General features: G+C 40.9%; 1 protein-coding gene across 6 annotated transcripts in view; it reads left to right on the forward strand.

The window, feature by feature from the left end:
- CALD1 (caldesmon 1) overlaps positions 1-21,676 on the forward strand; it is a 185,767-nt gene that overhangs the window by 109,587 nt on the left and 54,504 nt on the right. The window contains exon 1 of one of the 6 annotated variants that reach the window (XM_031589917.2): positions 20,399-20,689. The exons of the other annotated variants lie outside the window; for them this stretch is intronic. Within the exon in view, the coding sequence (XP_031445777.1) occupies positions 20,643-20,689 (47 nt within the window). The 5' untranslated portion in view covers positions 20,399-20,642. Of the gene's footprint in view, positions 1-20,398; positions 20,690-21,676 lie in introns of those variants that run through there. 6 annotated transcript variants of the gene reach the window in all.

Here is a 21,676-nt window from a genome sequence, read left to right on the forward strand (position 1 = left end):
TTTTAATGCCCACATTTTCCATTCCTGGTGCCATTAGCTTTTCCCCACCCCCTTATGATGTGAGCCTTGCACTTTCTCCCTTTCATTTCTTTTAAGGTTCAAGGTTAGAGCAAATCTGCTCCAGAGGCAGACTTGAGTTTATTATTATTTTTTAAAGAAAATGCTAACTTTGGCCTTTTGCGACTGTATGGGAATTCAGTTCATTTCAGGAGGCTATCAGAATGTAAACGAGATATCTCACTAAGCTGTCACCGCAAATTGGGTAATGAATGAACACTTTATTTCTCTAGCACATGGAACTAATGCGCTTGTTAGAATAACAGTGGCCAATCTATTTTATACTCCCATGGAAAGTATTCCACTTTTTTTTGGCAAGTTTGTATGAGCTGCTACTTGTACCAATACTCAAGCTAATGCTGAGGGAGAGAGAGAAAAAAAAAAGTAGCGTCAGGCTGAACTGTACTTATAACTTTAAAATATGGCTCCCAGCAAAGCCCAATCCTACATGACTCAATAAATAACTGTGATCTACGCAATAGTCAAATGTTGAGAGTAAGTGCTGTGTAGACTTTGGGCCTAATTCATTGCAGGTATAGGTTGACACAACTTACTGTGTAGCCTTTGAGAGGAGCTCATAGCTGAGCTGTGAGCAGTTGTGCAGCCAATTTACATTATTTTTTTCCTTAGAAAGAAAATATATATACTGTTTTTAATCTTAAACCTCACAGCTAATGGAAGTTAGGTAGCTTTGCAAGTGAAGCCAAAGTTGATCAGTATGAACTCATTTCACGCTTGTTGTCATATGAGATATATCCTGCCCAGACAGGCAGATTTTTAAAGGTATTTCAATAAACAGAAAAAGAGAGAAGTGCCTCGTGATACTCTCTGAAACCTCTGTCGATCTCTACAGTGGCTTTGCAGAAGCAGATCTGCATGTGCTCCCGACAGTGTCACCCATGCTCTCCTGCTGCTGTCAGCTGCAGAGCATCCTTTTGGCCTCTGGTTATTTTGAAGGTGAAAAATTGATGTTTCAAGGCTCTTCTCCTCCTCTGTGGAGGTGATGAGGACAGGTAGGATCTGTGGCCTATGAACTGCCTGCCCTATTTGACAAACAGTGCCGTTGGCTTTGTGGGAGTAGTTTTTGCGTTTTTGACAGCTCATGCTGCTGTCAGGTTGGATACTGTGTTTGCATTTGTTGCATCAATATGTAGGTAGATGTGTGCACATGCCCTGCAGTTCTGGAACTCTGACACCCCTGACAAAAGGGATGGCAGCTGCCTGCATTACTGACAGTGTGAGAGAAGAAGCTTGGAGGATGGAAGAGCTTTTTAGTGCAGACTGCACCTTGGCTTGAAAGCTTGCCAAGTGAGCAGTGTGACGTTCATAAAGATCAGGGTTTAGTTTCCCACATATAAAGCTGTTTCCCAGAAGATAAGAGGTTATTAAACATTACTGCTAAATAGAAAATACAACCTTCAAAACAGTTGTAAACGTTAGGGAAACATGCTGTCTATTTCCTGGCTCGAGAGAAGTTGGGTGCTCAGACAGGCCTTGCTGGAGAAACTGTGGTAAACATCAAGTAGCCAGGCCAAAGGACCGAGGTCTCCTGTCCAGAGGCAGCTGATGACCTTACACAGGCAGGTTTCTGTAGTCCTGGGAGATCTTTGCTGAAAGCCATCAAGAAACCACAAGAGCCTAGGGAGTAGAGCTGATGAGCATGCTATAAGCTCAGCCCCTGGGGGACTCTTGCCCTGGATGGGCAAAACCTGTGGGGAGCAGCAAACAGTGGACTCAGCTTCATTTCTTGCTCCAGGATCAGCACTGGCTGTGCTATTCCAGCAGCGAGGCCAGAAACTGTCAGAATCAGCAAGGAGAAAGCTGGTGGACTGCAGCCATGCTGAATACTCTCAAGAAAAAGGCACAAGGAGCGTCATGAAATTTTTCTGCATGTGCCATAGTCTTGACAGAGAGGCAGCTTTGCTGAGTTAGCTCTCATGGATGCCAGGTGTAATGTGTCCACTAAAATCTGGCTGGAGACCACCAAGTTTCTCACATTCTCACTTTATTGGATTTAGTCAAATGATTTCTTTTGCAGTTACCTTGCCTTTCTTATCTGATAAAACTGTGGCTACATTAAATTTTAGGATTTTACTCCTTTCTCTGTGGTCTAGAATGTGACAAGATCAAATTTCCCCCTTCTGTCATGAACATTAGTAGCTTATTTTTTTTTTTTATATGAATTTTTTTCAACAATAAAATCCCTCCCAGGCTGCAGTTATATAACATACAAGGTCACAGTAATCATAACAAAATCCATCTCACTTAGTAGTATTGCACTCATGGAAATGAAAATGCCCCAGCAGGACTTTTTTTTTTTTGCAGAATTTTGCTACTGCACACATAACTTGTAAGACTTGATCCATGAATGATGGGGCTATTTTTAGGCCCATTGTGTTGAGCTGTTTGTATCTTCAATTTTTTTTTTTACTTGCAAGATGGAAGCAAAAGACATGTTGTTTTAAAGTGAGAGACAATATTGTAGTGGCAGATTTTTTTTAATATTACTGTTTTGCATACATTCTTAGGCACTTTTAAACCAAAGTAGCATGGAATTAAAAAGTAGAATGTCTACAAGTGTGTAGGGCATAGAGTCTTCTGAGATGTTCTGTGCCTTCATTTCATGTGCTTCCTCTATTTCCTCCCCACTGTCTCAGCAGCCCAGTCCTACATTTATAGTTTTCAGCCTTTATACCAGTATTTACATCAGAAGAAAAGCTTTAATGTGACTTTAAGGGGAAGAATAGTAATCTTGGGAAAGCCATCAAACTGACTACCTCGCTAGCTGTGAAACGTGTCATTTTGTTCATATTTTTCTATATCTGGTAGTCTTTCTCCTCTATCCAGAGAGCCTGGAAATGTGTTTTGTCTTTGAAAGTAGAAAGGTTGAGACTATTTACAGAGAATGCCAAACAACAACAGGACAACAAATTTAGTAATTTAGTACAGTTTCAGAGAAAGACAAACCTGTTGCTAAAGGGACCTCCTGTTCAGGTGAGGCATGGTTCTCTGGACAAGATGACACAACTCAGTCTTCAGTATTGAAAAATACATTTCAAACAAAGAGCCATATCCACTCATCTGCTGTGTATGGGCTACCCTCCATGAACTGAATGCAGGACATGATTGAATGGAGACACTGTCATCAGTGACACTGCATAAAGATTTAATTTGGCTTGATCTTTCTCAGGGACATTGTTGTGTAGCTCTTCACTAAAGGAGACTTGAGCAGACACATAGAAGCTTGCAAAATACAGCCCGTGCATTATCAAACCTCTTGGTTAGAGTTCTTAGGAGAGCAATTAGGGCAAGTAATGGTCGATTTAACACATGGGTAAGAATTTTTGTTACAGATATTCTCCTGTGCCCAGTCTGTAGGGTGAAAGAGAAGTATTTTAATGGATAATTTTAATTTTAGTGGTCTCTTTAGGATGATCTGTAGTAGCTTGAGGAGCTATCTCTACAATCCTTTCCATTCCATGCACACCATGTTGTCTTTGATTCCTTCAGCACTGTCTAGAACTCTGCTAGAAGTCTTCCATTGCTGCTCCTGATCCAAACTGAACCTTCTACTCATGTAAAAATAGCAGCATTTTAATAGCAGTAGACATGTGCATCTTTGGATTGCAGTGTGTTGTGAAATGACAATATCATTACCACACTTTCCTTAGTGAAGGATGACTTCAAAATTTCTGTGGCAGCTTCCAGCTGACCTATGCAGGCTATAGCACTTGAATGGCTGTCCACAGGATTTAAGCGGGGTTTTGAAGAGCTTTACTATGATGGAGGCTGAGTAGGTTTGTAATGTCCCCTTGCATTTCTGCAGGAAATCTGCAGAAGATTAGAGTTAAATCTTAGCCTGTTCAGCCTGTTTTGATCAAACTTGTCACAGTTTTAATTCCATTAATGCAAGTATAGGGGTCACATACATCATATATCCTATGAAGAAAGGCTGGGGGAACAGGGCTTGTTTAGCTTGGAGAAGAGAAGGCTCCAGGGAGACCTCATTGTGGCCTTCCAGTATTTCAGGGGAGTGTATAAACAGGAGGGTGAATAACTGTTTACAAGGATGGACAGTGATAGGACAAGGGAGAATGGTTTTAAACCGAGACAGGGGAGGTTGAGTTTAGATATTAGGAAGTTTTTCACACAGAGACTGGTGATACACTGGAACAGGTTGCCCAAGGAGGTTGTGGATTCCCCATCTGTGGAGGAATACAAGGCCAGGCTGGATGTGGCTCTGGGCAGCCTGGTCTGGTGGTTGGTGACCCTGCCTGTGGCAGGGGGGTTGAAACTAGATGATCATTGTTGTCCTTTTCAATCCAGGCCATTTTATGATTCTATGATTCTATATGATTTCTAGCACTGCATGGAATTGCCAGGAGGGGTGTGGAGAATCTTCTCTATAGTACAGCAAGGTGATTGCATGCTGTGAGATGGATGGAAGCTGATAGATTAGAAACACTGAGTAAGCAAAAGAAACTTTACTGACTGGTCTGTGTTGATGATAGCTGTGCCATCTGAATGCACAGGTGAGAGATTGCAAATTTCTTAAAATTCTGTGTTAAATTCCGAAATTATTATCTTGATGTCAATATTTTTTTTTGTTTGTTTGTTTCAAATGTTCAGTGTAATTTGATGGTAATTTAAAAATGATTTAAAAAATGTTTTACATCAGAGAAGATGCTTGTCTTTATTCTCCCTTTGAAACTTTTGGATAGCTCATGACTTTAATATTCAATGCAGAATCTTATAGATACAGACAAAGGTAAAGGCACAGTAGAGTATCACAGTAGCAGACTAAAGACTATACCAGTAATGGTTAATTTTGAAGGAAGCATTAATTTCCTTTTCCTGTTTTTCAAGATTTTTTGTGTGTAGGAGAAATGCTCCTGCTGCATAAACATTTTTAACATAATGGTTTAAAGGGCACGACTGAGAGCCTGAGTCCAAATGTTTTGCTAAGTACTTTGTTTAACTGTTGCTTCCTTTTTTTTTTTTTTCCTTTTTCTTTTTTCCTTTTTTTTTTTTTCCTTTTCTTCTTCTTCCATGCTATAATATGACTGGAATCAAAATCAGAGTAGGGCAGATGTTGGAAAAAAACAAGAATAAAATAATATCTGCTGGTCCATCATAAACTGTTCTGTTTGTCTGGCTAGTATTTTAGCCAAAAAGAGAACCAAAATGACAAGGGGAAGGCATAGTGGTCTCTGCTCTGTTTTGTGTATTGTCACCAGAGCTGTGGTTGTTATGAATTGATTGTCTTCTTTCTGGTGCAGGTACAAGAAAGGGAATGAACACAGCCATCAATTTGAGATGACAGGTTTGAGTGCACTTCTCAGAATATTTCTTCTGGGTACATTTATCATCCGGCTTCAGGAGTAACAATGTGTATGGGGGTGTGAGGGCGGGATAGGAGGGAACCCTCACATTTTATCGTTGTAAATTTCTTCAGCTAGTAAATAGTCCAAATAAAATACTGTGTGTTGTGAGATGATTAGTTGTTGCTGTTTTACCTGCACTAGGTATGTTCTTCTTGAAAGAGGCTGTTGACAGTTACAGAAGTGCACATGTAGGAATAGGGCATGACATCTTACTGGCAGCTTATGTCACTTTGTGGAAAAGTGGATTAGAAATACAGTCACCCAACTTACAATTTTGGAGAAGAGGCTCACCAAATAGCAGGGAATAGATGGTAATATGCTTTGATTTACTCAAGCAACGTCTTTTTCCAACCTATCTTTGTAAGTAAGCTGTTAACAAGTGAAGAAAGATAAAACAGAGAGTTTTAAATACAACTGAATGTTTAGCCTAATTTTAAATAATGAGGTTGGATTTACTGAAAATAATTTCTGAATTGATATGATAAGTCTCGGTCTCTTATGAGAAAGCCAATGGAGTGGTTCTTAACATATGGTACCAAAGATATGTCTGATTATGCTTATTGTTTAGATCTTGGTCCTGTTTGTTTTAATCCTGCTTCAGCTGCATGATTACCACAGCTGAGGACCCACAGGCAATGCTTAAGTCACCTATTCAATGCAGGAAATTGCCTGTAGAGTTCTCTGCTTGACTTTGACCATATGCAGCCAAGATCTTTGTGTTTAGATGGATTCAAAAAGATGGGACGATATAATGGCTTTTCTCATGCAGAGTTCCTAGTTACCTTACTTGGAGATTAAATGCTGCTGATTTAGGGTAATTTCTGTGAAAGAACTGCCCTACAAGACACTGCCATAGAAAGGCAATGTATAGAGAAAAGGTCCATGGCAATGAATTTCCGTTATCGTGATTCTAGTTCATCACACTGCTTACAGATGGATTCACCAGGTCACAGAATCACAGAATCACAGAATCACAGAATGACCTGGGTTGGAGGGGACCTCAAGGATCATGTAGTTCCAACCCCCCTGCCTAGCAGGGCCACCAAACATACACCTTTACTAGATCAGGTTGCCCAGAGCCTCGTCCAACCTGGTCTTGAACACCTCCAAGGACGGGGCATCCACAACATCCCTGGGCAGCCTGTTCCAGGACCTAACCACCCTCCTAGTAAAAAACTTCCCCCTAACATCCAACCTAAATCTTCCCTCTTTTAACTTAAAACCATTTCCCCGTGTCCTGCTATTATCAGCCCTTATGAAGAGTTTACTCCCCTCCTGGGAGTAAGTTCCCTTCAGATATTGAAAGGCTGCAATGAGGTCGCCCTGCAACCTTCTCTTCTCCAGGCTGAACAAACCCAACTCCCTCAGCCTGTCCTCATAGGGGAGGTGCTCCAGCCCCCTGATCATCTTCGTGGCCCTCCTCTGGACCCTTTCCAAAATCTCCATGTCTTTTTTGTACTGAGGGCTCCACACTTGAACACAGTACTCCAGATGGGGCCTCACAAGAGCAGAGTAGAGAGGGACAATCACCTCCCTATCCCTGCTGACCACCCCTCTCCTGATGGAGCCCAGGATCCCATTTGCTTTCCGGGCTGCCAGAGCGCACTGCTGGCTCATGTTAAGTTTCTCATCTATCAGGACCCCTAGGTCTTTCTCTGCCGAGCTGCTCTCAAGGACAACTCCCCCCAGCCTGTACAGGTGCCTGGGGTTCTTCCGGCCCAAGTGCAAAACCTTGCACTTTGCCTTATTGAACCTCATTAGGTTCACCCGAGCCCAGCTTTCCAGCCTGTCAAGGTCCCTCTGAATGGCCTCCATTCCCTCCACCGTATCGACTGCACCACTCAGCTTGGTGTCATCAGCAAACTTGCTGAGGGTGCACTCCATTCCCTCATCGATGTCATTAATAAAGATGTTAAAGAGCACCGGTCCCAAGACAGACCCTTGAGGGACACCGCTCGTTACCGGCCTCCACCTGGACATAGAGCCATTGACCACCACCCTCTGTCTGCGGCCTTTCAACCAATTGCTTATCCATCTAGTTGTCCACCCGTCAAATCCACCTCCCTCCAGTTTGGAGATGAGGATGTGATGGGGGACCATGTCAAAGGCCTTGCTCAGGTCCAGGTCACAAAAGACTGTAATGCACAGGCTCAAGATAGCAGAATTAAGGATGCTCTGGGAATCTGATTTGGGCTTGTTCAAGCTGTACTCTTAACATAACATGCTTTTCTCCTTCTCTCTATGCTTGATATTTGTAGGCAGACATGTAGAATGGCATATTGCAGATTGACATAGTGTAATATGTGTACATGGGATAGTATTGTAAGTATGAATCATGTACACGTGTGGGCAGAGTTTGTTACATCTCTAGCCAGCCACACTATGGATTTGTTTCTGATCTGCCTTGTAGTTTCACATGCAAATTGCACTTGAGTGTAGTCTATTTTTACCTCTGTTTAAAAGCTGCCTTTCTTTATTCAGTATCAAAAAGCTCAAAATTGATAGTCTATTCTTTCTCTGGTTGTTTTGTAGGGCAGGGGCTGATTTTTTTTCAATTTTTTTTTTTAAAGAACTATCAATTTTTTTTAATTTTTTATTATTATTATTTTTTTCCTGTAGAAAGTTTTGGACAGTCTTTTTACAAGGCTCTAAGTCCTCCTAGAAGTCTCTCACTTCTAAGGGAGGTAAGAGCTTTTGGAGAATTTCACACAGGTAATTCTCCTATTATATGCTAGAGATAATAGGAGAGAAAGCTGGAAGTAACTTGTTGGAAGTGGTGTAGGTAGACCATGGTGTAGGTTAGAAGTAAACCACAGTCCTCACTCTAGGCCCTTAGCTGCTGTTTACTTTTTATAATAATGTTTGCTCTTCCTTTTATTGTGGAATTTTGGCACATCACAGGGGAGGGAACCACGATAATCACTACTTAATTTAGCAGTTTTAGGTTGTAAACAGAAGCTTATAAGGTGATGGGGTAGAAAATGTAGACTCTTGGTTCACTCTTCAATGGAACAGGGAACTCCTGAGAACACAGCAATGGACCACTGCCTCTTTGATGTCAAGCATGTGGTTGGGATACTGCCTGGTCTTTACATAGAACATGCAAGATTAGGCAAGGCTCTGTACACCCACTTCTTTAACTGCGCTTTTAAGGAAGGATCATGAAGCATCTGGCCCTCTGCTAGAAAGTTAGAACTCAGGAAATGCCTTTGCATGTAGCCTTTGCCAACTGTGGTTTCTGTTATGTTGGTGGGTGGGTTCTGAACATGGCCATCTTGATAAGAAAATGCCTAAAGCCAGTCCCTGTTCATCAAAAGATCATTTTCTTTATCTCTCATTTCAATTAAATGTAGAGTTTCTAAAAACAAAAATGCACTGTACTCCTCTGAGAATCACATTTACCCTCTTAAGCTTTGTCATGTGCATCATGAGTAGCGAGGTCACAGTCAAGGATCAAGCTTATCTTCCGAGATGAATCAATTTCCCTTGACTTTCTCTGAAGAATTTTTTTATCCCTGAAATTTTGAATGTCACATCTTAGTAGGGATGATTTTTTTTTCTCAGAAAGATCTTAGAGGAAAAAAAGAAACCAACAACAACAGAAAAGATTATAATGTTTCAAATAACATTCCTATTTTGATTTTGTAAATTATAACAACGTAAATATAAAAATATTCTTCAGTCTGGGAATTACTATGGCTCATATTTTCCCTCCTAAGGAAGAACGGAGAAAGAAAATACTATATAATTTGTGTTATTTGAGAGATATATTGTCTAAATTTTGTTTTTTGAGAATTGCATTTTCAAAAAATGAACTTAGGATTCAAATGTAAGAATGTGGATGAAGCTGGGTTTTGGGAAGGCATTATGTTTAAAAGGAATACATGTTTAAATAATACTGATAAGGATAAAATACTGGTAAAGGATCATATGAAGTTTCTTTTTTTTTTTTTTTTAATTTCTTGCATTCTCTCCCAGAATGTCTGCTGTTTACTATTATTTGGATTCAAGTCTAGCCAGATGTTTATATATAGGATCTAGGATCCTTAGTGTTGCTGTTGTTCATTTAAATCCTATTAAGTGACGCTGAAGGAGTCTTTGAGTCTTTACTCATGATGGTGTTTGAATGAAGTAGAACCTGCTGTTGGTCCTTTCCAACCTGATGGCTCCATTAGGGCAGGTTCAAGGCCTGTGGAGCCATGGCACAGGAAAAGAAGCCTGAACAGTTGGAAAAGAAGCCCACACAGCTGCACATTTCCCATTTGCCTTGGCTGCAGAAATGCCGTGCTTCCCTTATGAGGGCTCGACATGTTGTTTTCCTTTCCCTTGGGCTGCATGTGCCACTGCCAGCTCCTCTTTGCACATACAGGAGGGTGGCTGGGATGCATGGTGGGTGAGGAGGAAGGGAGCAGGGTGTCCCTTGGGCAGCATCTACAATGACCACCTAAGGCAGGCTGCCAGAGCCAGGGCAGAGCCACACAGCGTGAAGAAGGAGTTACTTTCCTGTTCTAAATCCTGTGCCAAGGCGGGAACCCATTAAGCACCCACCCAAGAGCTGTTTGACTTTGATTATGTAGTGTACTTTGCACGAGTATCTGTGTTCTTCGTGGTTTTAATGAGAATATCAGTAGTATGTATCTTGGCTCCCCTTCCTTCTTCTAAACACACTGGGAAAGCCCAAAGATCCTTGATTGGTTTCAGAGCACTTTGGAGGCTTTAGAAGCCCTTGCTGAGATAGCATCTATCTTATTAGAGCCTGAAACAGTCTTTTCAAGAGATCTGACATTAAAAAAGATCTGAGTTTTATCGCAGGATATCTTATCAATAGTTTGTTATCTTACTTGTTGGCAGAGTGTGATTAATTCAGTTTAATGCTTCCATTTGAATTTTAGGCATTTGAATTTTTTGGCATTTGAAGCTGATGGGATTTTCTGCTTTCTACTCAACCAAATCCTGAAGTCTTCCTTTTTTTTTTTTTAAGATCAGAGTTTCACAACATTTTCAGAGCAAATGAATTAATGTTGATGGAAAATCTGCAAACCTTTTTTTTTTTTGTGAAAAAAAGGTTGTTCTCAAGTATTACAGATGTTTGAAACTCTGCCAAGTTTCTGAAAATACTTCCGATTTCTCTCTTTTATGTTCTCCTGAAATGTTTAGTGGAAACATGATTTTAATAGTTCTCAAGAGCTTTAGAGAGTTAAAATTTCTAGTGGCCATTTTAGAGAGATTTGGTAATTATCTCTCTATAAAAACCTTTAAGTGTCAGTCAAGTTTCTTTCCAGATTTTTTTTTTTAAAGCACAAGATTGTCAATTCTGCTATTTTTTTTCTCATTTTGATGAAGATGTTTTTTGTTTGAAACATTGGCACCAGCTCAGATGTATTTAAAACTGAAGTTTTGTCCCTTTGTAAATGCAAAGATGGTACTCTAAGAACTGGTTTGTCTCCAGCTGTCTGCACTTTGAAGTGACAGAAAACGTTCACTTTCAGAACGGATGTTGTTTAAACTGGAAGGGTATGTTCCTGTTATAATTACTCGTTCCAGAAAGAAGGTTATAGTACTGCATGCGCATGAATCCCTACAGAACGTCTAAACCCCAGAAGAGCCCATGGAAAAGGAGCTCCTGGACTCCTTCCCATCTCATAAAGTTTATTCATAAAACGTGATGTTCTGAAGCCATCTCTCAGTGCACAAAACATCACTGTGGAGCTATAGCTACAGCTTTAGAAATCTGATTGCTGTTTTTTTCAGATCTGAAGGAAGGTTTGCCATTAGAAAATGATCATGAGTTTTCTTTGTGGCCTGTGACTGACAATTATCTCTGCAAGCTTTACTCCTGAATTTGCTATTAAGGACTCTTTTGATAGCTGTGTTATTGAAATCTCCTTGAAGACAAGTTTGGGGAAAATGTTAAATTTCTGTTTTGTCACTTCTGGACAATTTTTCAGTCTTAATATCAGGAACAGAATGGGAAAGGGAGAGTACTGGTTGGTGGCAGATTGCGTAGGTTGTAAGTGTCCCATCCAGCAGGGACTGCCAAGGGCTTCCCTGAGTATAGTAATAGCAAAGGGGAGATGTTTTGTGTTGTCTAGTGAAAGAACAGTTGAGGTTGAGGTCCCTTCTCCACTTTCTTGTAGCAAAAAACTTCTCTGGCTAGTGTAAGTTTGTGGATGGTGTCTTTTCATACATAATGAATACTGTGCTACAAGTGCTAACAAACACAGAAGAACACATTTGCTTTCTCTGCTCTCAGATCTCTAAGCCTTTTCTCATTTTATTACTTAGCTTCCTGCAAAACTGCTTGGATGCTTAACTAGGCATGTGGTAAGCTTGTGTGTAACACCCACTGAAGAGAAGAGGTGAGAATGTTGTCACCCCATTGTGGCTCAAGTGTTTCCAAGGTTACCCTCATCATATGACCTCAATTTCAACAGATCTCTTGAGTGTTGAGTTGATGGTTAGACTTTGAAGGAGGGGATGTGACCCTGATGTGTCAGAGAAACATGCTCACATTGTGGTCCTGCAGATAAGGGACTTCACCTGTTACTTGCACAGTGCTGCTTCAGATTTTAACTGCGGGCATTGGACTGGAGGAGAAGCTTGCCTAAGTCCATAAGTAATAGTAAAGAATTGTGACAACCTCTATTATAAGAGTACCACCCAGATGTTTGTTTACAAACGCATTTCTTCATGGATGCCTTAACTTATAAAATTTTTACAAATGAAAACCAAAGCAGACATAGAAAATTAAGAAAACAAGCCCAGTCGAGTATGAGGGATTACAGCCCCTCTTCTTCCTTCACGTGAGCCTGCCTATTGTGTGGCTCACCGTTTTATGCTCTCCAGGGAATACAATGCTATGTACACATCCTGGAGGCTCCAGTGGACCGAGCAGATCCAGAGCATGAGGAAAGCAGATGTGTGGCTTTCCTCATGCTCTGCTACCTGACTGGCAAACAGCTCAGATGCTAAAGCATTTGGGTCTGTTATCCAAGAGTTCCCATCCATGGTGCTGACTGGCAACGATGTGCTGGGTGGTGCTGAGGAAAATACACTTGTTTTTTTTCTTATACTGGACTTATTTAAGTCCCCAGATCATTATGTCCTGATGTGCATGCTGTGATGCAAATACTGAACGTTATGATGATTTCATTTTAGCTGCTTAGCGTCCTTTTATGTGTATTATCCTGCAACAAATTAGTTTTATTTATTTATGTATTTATTTTCAAAATCTCTGGAGTGCATATGGCAGAGCCCCAGCTGCCTGCCTGCAGGAGGCACAGAGGAATTTTACTGCGTAGGGAGAGCTTTGCTCAGTGGACCAGGTGCAGTGTGATTTGCCTTTTTTTTTTTCCTTTTCCTACTGCTTTACTCTAAACCATTAGGTATGAGCCATAGCTGGAGGGAAGAATCCAGCCTTGATGGAGTGCTGTCCTGACCTGATATGACAGGCCTTGTGGAAGTGTTCAGCCTTGACCCTTTGTTGCTTTCAAGAGGGAAATCCCATTAGATAACAACTGTACCGATGAGACTGGAAGCATTTGTATAGATTTCCTAAGACCTGAAGACAGTGAAGAATGAAGCTTTTTTTTTTTTTTACTCACCTCCTCCAAAAAAAAAGGAGAATTGTTCGAAAGATAGATGCTGGATGCACTTTGTTTCTTGAATAGTCCTCAAAGTATTATCCTTCTAACATTGTTTCATTTCCTATTTGATTCCTTCCTGGAAGAAGATGGAAAGGCTTGCTGCACTGGGAGAATATGTTTCATGAGCTGCTAGGTCATCTTGGAAAGTGAAAATGGATGGAGACAGGAGAGCTTATCAAGTTTATCAGACGCAGGAGTCTTGTGTGAGTCAGTCTAAAAGTTGGCCTCGAGGTTACTGTGCTTGAGAAACCTCTTGTGAACCACAGCAGTGAATGGATAATAGAGATGGTTCAGATCCACTCCTTGCCAGTTTGCTGAAGTGGATTTGAATGGAATTTAATGTATAACTAGCCTCTAATTTCCAAAGCATTTTTCTGTGGATTTAGCAATCTGATTCCTGTCAAACCCAATGACTGTCATACTGACGCAAATACCATGCAATATTTAGAAAATTTGGGAAAGGTATTTTGCCAAGCAAGGAAAAAAAACCGCTCTCTTTTAACATTCCTATAGGAGTCAGAAATACAGAAGAAGAGGAAAAAACCATACTGACGTATTGGCCATTCTAACAAAAATCATACTGTACTGGTCTTTTTTGGGAATGCTTTTTGAAGTTTTCCACTGGCTGGAGGCTTTTGAACGAAAGAAAAGAAAAGACACATCTTCTGTCTTCAATTAACTTTGTTAATGATTAACAGAGCAGTGCAGTATGTGTGGTGCATTTTAATTAAATCAGAGGAGACATGATTTGGACAAGATTTTAGTTTCACTTTGAAAGTTATTAAATAAACTGACACTGTTTGCTCTCTGAGGGTTCCTGGGAGCATCCGGTTAGTCGGTAATCCCCGTGCAGCTAGTGAAATAAAGTCCATTCCAAAACACCTAAGGGCCATTACCAGATATTAAAAATGAACAAGACATCCAGCCAGGAATTTAACTGATCGTTAATCTGCGTGAAGAACAGTCCTGGTCTGAGGCTCCATTTTAATACATTTAAAGTAAGTTCAGGGACAAGGAAGGCCCAGGCTGAATATTTTGAGTCTAAGTTTTTCATTTTAAATGCCTCTGAGCTGTTCAAGTGGCATAAGTTGTTGAACAGTCAGTGGCTACAGTGGATAGCTTTGCTAGCAGAGTTTATTGGGTTGTTTGTGAAGCTGAGGTCTGGACCAGGGCTTGGATGCTGTTCACGAGTAAAATTTAGAGAATAATAAGACAGGAGCTCTTGGTACAGGAACGTCTCCATAAATTGACCCAGCAGGAAATGCTCTTCCCTTTCCAGAGCTGTGCGTGTGTCTGCCTGTGCACTCATTTATATAAACTATTCCAGCAAAGAAGGACCAAACCCAAAGCTTGGACTCAGACCATGGCTTCAGACTGAAGTGAGAGCAGATACTCTCACTGACTGTGGTGACATACAAGGGTGAACAGGTCCTATGCTTTACCTTCCCCAGCTTTCCTGTTGTTCACTGGCACATCTGTTAAGGCATGCGCATCAACCCATCCCCACTCAGAAGAAGAGTCAAGGCTGTAAATTCCTTTGGCTAGACAAGTGGATACAGCATATTCTGTATGCTTGTATCTCATCTACCACATTGTGCCTCTTTCTGGGTTTTGGGGCTAATAAGCGATTAATATGTTCAGAGCATGGCTGTTAGTGTATTAAAAATAAGGTGAATAATTTTATATCCAAACTGTTGTTGAAAGTGTTATTGAAATTAACTATTGTCAGCAACAGTTGAGGTGAAGAGATCTTGTATTGACTCTACTGACAGTTTTTTCAGCTTTCTGTTTTGTGGATTCTGCAAGTACTATAATACATGGCTGCAAGCAGAAGTCCTACAAGACCAATCACAACTTTCTGGGATTTGAATATTATTCTTCTCCCTGTGAAAGCTGAAATTTATTAATAGCAGTTACTGCTCCAAGCACACTACAGTTCAGGTATAAATGAGAGCCAGCAAATTTTAAAATTTGCCAGCCAAAATAATGTATTGCTTTTTATCTCTGTGAGAATTGGCAGGCTTCCCTGAAACTTTGTAAAGAACAATGATACGGACACGGAAGTGAGTGGGGAAACAGGCCCTGCCCTGCACTGCTGCTGGAGGCTGGAGAAAAATGGGCTTCTCTGAAGGATGGCTCAGGGATGGGGGACAGAGCCTGTCACTCAGGAGTGGCAGTGCGGGAGCACTGGGAAAAGTTAAAGACAGCTTTGTGAATGCTTCCCTCACATGGATTCTAGATGGGTCTTCAGTACCTGGAAATACATTATTGCAAGTATTTAACACTTCAGAGGCTTCAGGCTGTCGCATTTTGATGTTCAGGTTTATGTTTCCAATACTGTAGAATTTGCCTATGCAAATAGTTCTGTTGCCTGCTAAGTCATTAGCTACATGGTAATGTGTCTATGTGAACATGCAAACTCTGTATGCATGTGCTTCCATGATTTGCACCTGCGTATACCCAAAACCAAGACTACAGATTACAGTTTGAGTATGCATTTGAATATATATATCCACTTTTGTGGCTAGGTTAAGTATTATTTGCAGGTTCCACTAAGTACATTCAAATTTCTGGCATTGCTGCAGTTTCCATAAGCATCCAGGTAGAAATAACGACGACTTACCATTTGAAAAAAAAAAAAAAAAAGGAGAAATAGATGTCATAGCTGTAGTATGGCTTCTTATTAGTGAACTTTGTCAGACTGCAGAAGCCTTCCCACTGAGAAATGCAATTCTCCATTACTTAAGATATTTAAAACTGGACCGGAATAAACAACTGTAAAGAGACAATTCAGCATTATTTGATAATGTAGAGCATAGTCTTATTTTTATGAGTACTCAAGAGATTTCCTCCAAGACCTAAGTATGGGTTGCCAGACTTTACCTACTGCCGATGAGTTAATATGCCAAGTGTTGTTCATCTGTTAAATCAAATCTCTGCTCACATGCCAGTGTCCTAAAGTGAAGTCTTAGAGGAGGATGAATACAGATCCTTTTGCCCTGTGAGATGCATACACTGAATTCCCTGCAGGAAACTGTTGGGGCATTTCAGAACAGACCTTAAAAAAGCCAACAGTTTTTCTGCTCTGTAAGAACATGAAAGACACTGTGACATCTTTCATTTTCCCAGAGAGGGAACAGTTAAAAATATTCTTTAAACAAGGAGCAGATGTTGATGTCATTAGAATGGATTTTCATGAAAAACAGAGTTCTGTTTCTCTTGCAAAATGCCAGTAGCTTTGCAAAGATCTCTGCAAGTCTACCTGCTTATTTCAGACTAGGGGCACAAAAGGAGGGATGTGCACGGTGAGCTGTTTGCTGTCACTGAAACAAATCAGGTGTATTTCTGCAAGTTGTTTGCCTTCCTGTTTTAAAACTGCCTCGACTAGGGAAAGAACTAACAAACAGCTATAGAAACCTAGGAGTATTAGACTTACAGAACGAGAATAGTGGGCAGAGCAGTGAAAGACGGAATCCACTGTCAGCAGATGCAGAGGAATAGGCTACATATGGGAAGTCATGGTCCAGGGTATGCATGTGCCTTTGTCAGATTCTAAATACATTCTAGTCTCAGAAGGAAAAGGATCCAAGGGTTATTGAGATCAGCCCACTGAAAACTCTGCCTCACATGCAGGAATGGTTAAAGTAAGAATAACAAACAAAATGTGAAGTGGCTCTCTGGATGACCTCTGGACATTCCTATTGTTAGTATGAGATGTTGGAACTTCCCAGTAATAATTTCCTTTTGGAAAGCTCTCACATCTCCTTCCTCCTCCTCATTTTGCTAGGCTTAATGTTGACAAGCTATGAAAGGCCTTGTAGTTTGTTGTAACATATGAGCCTTGACTCTCACAGAGCTATTTGGCTTGAATTCATTGGTGTGAATGACTCCTTTCAAGTGCTCTAGTTTTGTTTGTGTTTACCTTTTTTTTCTTTTTGTTTTCTCACTCAGAAAAAACTTGGCTTCTAGAGCAAGTAATCATCTCACAAACATCAGAACATACAAAGAAAACAGGTTGTGAGACATGCATGCCCTGTCACCTTTATCACCCTGTCACCTTTCATCCTTTAGATGCCCATGTGAATATTCAAAATGTTCTAAGGGAAGGTAATTTGTCTCTTGCTGCTCCATATGCAACATGGGCAACCTCAGGGCCACAAGAGAGATTATACATCCCTCTCAGTTAAGTTACCGAAGAAAGTAAATAACAAATATTTGACTTATTATAATGTAATTATTAAGTGCAAGGATCAACTCCTCCACCCCTTCTTTTAAAGGTGTTTGCAAGCATGGCAAAATCTTGATTCAGTGTCAGTCTCTTTCAGGAGAATCAGTTCAGCATTGCTGTAAATTTATAGAGCTGTTGAGTCTGCACCCAACTGAATGTGAATGGTTAGTATTACATGTGTTGTCCGTGGTGATTGCTCCTTTGTTCTGCAAACTGAATTACAAAATGTCCATGTTAAAACAGTGATATTCCTCAGCTAAAAAGGGCCTTAAAACTTAAACAACGGTCTTGGCCACTCACCAGTGCAATGTTATGACAGTAGGCACAGGTTAGCCCAGCCCCATTTGCCAGCACGTTCATTGCCTGTATGCAGTAGACTTAACAGGCCTGTGTCTAGAATTGCATGCTGGGTCTTGAGACTTTGCACATGTGGTAAGTCTTGCTTATTAAAATTTCTGGGTGGAAAAAAATAATCAACACCAGTGCTGTTGAATTCAAAGCCAATACTTGGTATGCGAACCTGCAAGTTTTTCAAGCACTTGCTGACAAGAGTACCTTTTACAAATGAATGCTACAACCAGTTGGGCAGAGAGACTGCTACAGTTTGGGACTGGAGTTTTTCTTGCCTTATTATGTTCAGTTTTTCATCTGTAGGCAAAGGAGGCACATAAGTTGAGACTACACTTATGTGGTTAGCGCTGATTGCTTAAGAATTCAATAGACAAAAGCCATCAGTTCTCAGTAGTGCTGTAGAGTTAGAAACTATAAGCAAGAGGACCCTATTTTGTGTTAGAAGTCTTGCTTCAAGTCAAAAATAGGCTATGTAAATCACTGTGATTCATCTAGACAGGAAGTGCTCCTCCAGACTTTTCTAATTCAAAACATTATTTGGGATTTTAATTGGAATTCTTCTGTCTGTGCTAGTCTAAGGAGGGTGGTTTAAAACCATTCTGGAGTTTACTATAAGTGCAAAAGGCTTCTCCTGCTCATAATGACCCAATAAATAGGTTGAATTTGCCACACATAGCCAGAATTTGCATGGCAATAGTGACAGTGGGATGTTAAGAAGAATAATCTGGTACTGTTCACAGAATCACAGTGGTCAAGCTAGGGAGGGGCTCCTGGAGGCCACTTGATCCAACCCCTGCTCAAGCAGGGCCACCTAGAGAAGGTTACTCAGGCCCATGTCCAGTCAGGGAATATTTCTTCTTTGAAGAAGTACTGTAAGATTTTAGCAGCTAATCAGTTTGCACTTATTTGTATCCCATGTGAAAGCTGTTTTGTTTGTGAGCCATGTGCAATAACCCCAATAATCCAGAGTGGATTGAAAAGTGTTTAGAACCCACTCAAAACAAAATTTGTCTGTTTCCATGACACATTAAATAGGTCCGTAAATACAGACCTCTATTAGAAATCTGTAGGGCTGCTTTGGAGCCTAGTCTGCAGTCTCATAAACATCATCTCTTGAATCTGGCATCTGATTAAAATGTATATTTTGGCAGAACAGTGATACCATCTCTGTTTAACTAATGCACTTCTAGAGGGAAGAATTTTGCTTCTGTAATTCCTCAATCATGAAATGCCTTTCCCAAGAGTCTTCTCAGGAGAATCCCTTTTCACCAGCATTTTACAAGAACTCTACACTTTCACATTGCCTTACATGTCTCCTTCACTTGAGGACAAGGTAAAAGAATTGGAGTGGGACTACCTGCTGTAATCTCATCTCATTTGCAGATCTTTCTACCGTCACAAAAATAAAATTCACATTTTTCTCCATTTTCATTCACTAGTGTAGGCTTTTTCTTGCTTCAGCCCAGAATTCCTCTGGATTTTATACACTGAAAGACAGATAAAGCAAGTTTTATTTTTAAACATACTCTAGATCAAGGGGCTGAGTCATCAGATAATGCACATGAAACTACAGCCATTTCTTGGAGTATGGCAGACCTGTTCCTAAGTGTGTGAAAAAGCTGAGCCTTTGCATGAGAATCCTTTGCTTATTTGTAAAGCACAAAACTACCTTTTTCACAGAAGTAATCTCCGGGAAACTGCAGAGAAGTTTTTTGGGGAAAAAAAAAGTACTAAAAATAAATTGGCTGCAGTACTTGTGCATCAGTGCCCTGTGCCAAGTGCAGTTGTAGGTTTCTTGCACAGAAACCTTCCATCCTCCATGGACTCTGGAAGAGGGCTGCCTCAGCTCACTCCAAGAGAAGAGTGCCACCTGCTGAGCATGCTCACTCTCTCCCACAGAAGGGCAAGCTTACAGGACAGATTTCCCTTTGGAGAATTAATCCATCCACACCCACCCCTGTAATTTATGAAGTTTAACAAGATCCCAGCCTGGGGTGGAATGGCTGCAGGACTGCACAGTAAGCTGTTTTAGTTTACTCGCAATATGAGGGCTCGAAGAGGTATGAGAGCCAAGCAAGTGAAATCACAGGAACCGGTGGTGCCTCCATTTAAATTACTTTGTTTGCATTTCTGTTTTCTGCTTCATTCACTGGATTAGATGGAAGAACAATGAGGAGAGTCTGTTAGGACTGATTTGGCTCCAGACCTGTTTTTAATCCCATTGCTAAAGACGAGATGATTTTATCCTAACTGCCGTTGAACTTGCAGCTACTTCCCACTTCCCTGGATTTGTTCCTGCTTGGCAGTCACCCTCTAGTCTTTTGAGCTACCTTATCCAGCGTGACCTTTCTCAAGTCAGACTGGATGCAAGTGCCTGCGTTATGTTCAAGCAGTGATTTATGATGAAAAGGGAGGACTGTTTCCTGGACCATTGTTTTATATTCGGGTCTTCTCCCCTCATCATTTCTCTGCAGGCTGGAATGCGACTTCCCTACAAGCAAATACTTGTGAGGGCAGATCTGCGCAGCACTCAGGCTGCTCCATGCTTGGACCGACTTGCTGAAACAGAAGCACTTTTTTGTGAAAGTTGGATGGGGAGCATGCACTGGTCAATCAAGTTGAGCAGCTGAGAAATCTGCAGGAATTTCTGTTACTGGAGGTCCAGCCAGAGAGCATCTATTAGAGAGAATACAGCACAAAAGCTAATAATCATATGATCTCGGAGCAGAGGGGGGTGAGGAAGGGGAGGAGGATACGGGATAGATAATGAGCCTCACAATAGGCAAATAGAGAGTGTCATTACGGGAGTGGCAGGACCGGCCAAATGGTTAACCTGTGGGGTGGAAAGAGCATCCAATGAGTCTCGCATGCCTAAAAGGATAATGGCATTTTTATTATCTCATTCCACGCCCTGATCATCTGTCCATTTTCTCCCTGGAGCTGGCAGCAGTTTGCACTGATTCATTCGCTACAGACATGATCAGCAGATCATACTGCAGGCAGAACTTGTCAAGTCTTTCCAAGTGAGTTGTCAATTTATTTTGCTATCTGTATGGATTTAGCCTTTTAGCGTTGCATAAGAAATACTGGATGATGGTGATGGCAAAGGCGTGTAAAAAGCTGGAAGTTGGTCGAACTGGGGAGTAAGTAAGCGTTCGATGTAGACTGGGTTCTTTTGCTACTCTTTTTGCTTAGTTGTCTGAAAGAAAAGGCTTTGCATATATGCATCATTTTTTATCTGAATTGCAGAATTTGAATTGCTTTGTTCAGTGGCAGAAGAATGGGTTGGAAAGACTGGTTGCTAATCGGAGTTGTGTTAATTGGAAATTTACACAAGTTTCATAGCTTGTGTGAAAATTTTCTCGTAACTCAGATTGCTTAATTCACCAAGTAAATAATGTCCTCATAGCACATTCATCCCTGAATGTGGGAGGGAAGCAAAAGAAGAAAATCAATTAGCCTGTGCAATGTTACCAAATAAATTATCTAGTTTATTTGGGTCTTGTGCTGTTTTGTTTGTCTGCTTCATATGTTGATGAGAGGGAAACAGGGAATTATTATCTTTATAAATTACTGTGATTTGTACGGTGGTGGTGTTTAACACTGGGGAGAAGTCTTCAAAATCGACTGAGATTTCTGGGTGCTAGTTTTTGGAGTTTCCAACATCAAATCCTGTGCTCTTGGAGAGAGCTCAGAGATTTCTGGAACTCAGCCCCCCCAAGAAGTCCCTTCCAGGAATCTGAAATCCTTTGTTATGATTTCAGATATGGAGTAATAAATAGCAATTTAGCTAAGAGCATGTCAAATAAATTTGTTTTTTGTTGGTCCATAGTGGAACACGGCCACAGGCTGCAGGAGCCAGCCCTCCCGTACTGCTAAATGGGAGCAGGGAGTTGCCCAGGCAAAGATCCATTTCCACTACCACCTATGTGAGGGTAAAGCAAAGGAGTGATTTTGGCATTATAAGGCTGGTATGGCTGGTGGAAACCAGAACTCTTGGTACCTGATGT

The sequence above is a fragment of the Phasianus colchicus genome, chromosome 1, assembly GCF_987193195.1.
Source record: "Phasianus colchicus chromosome 1, bPhaCol1.hap1.1, whole genome shotgun sequence".
In the NCBI taxonomy this organism is placed as follows: Eukaryota; Metazoa; Chordata; class Aves; order Galliformes; family Phasianidae; genus Phasianus; species Phasianus colchicus.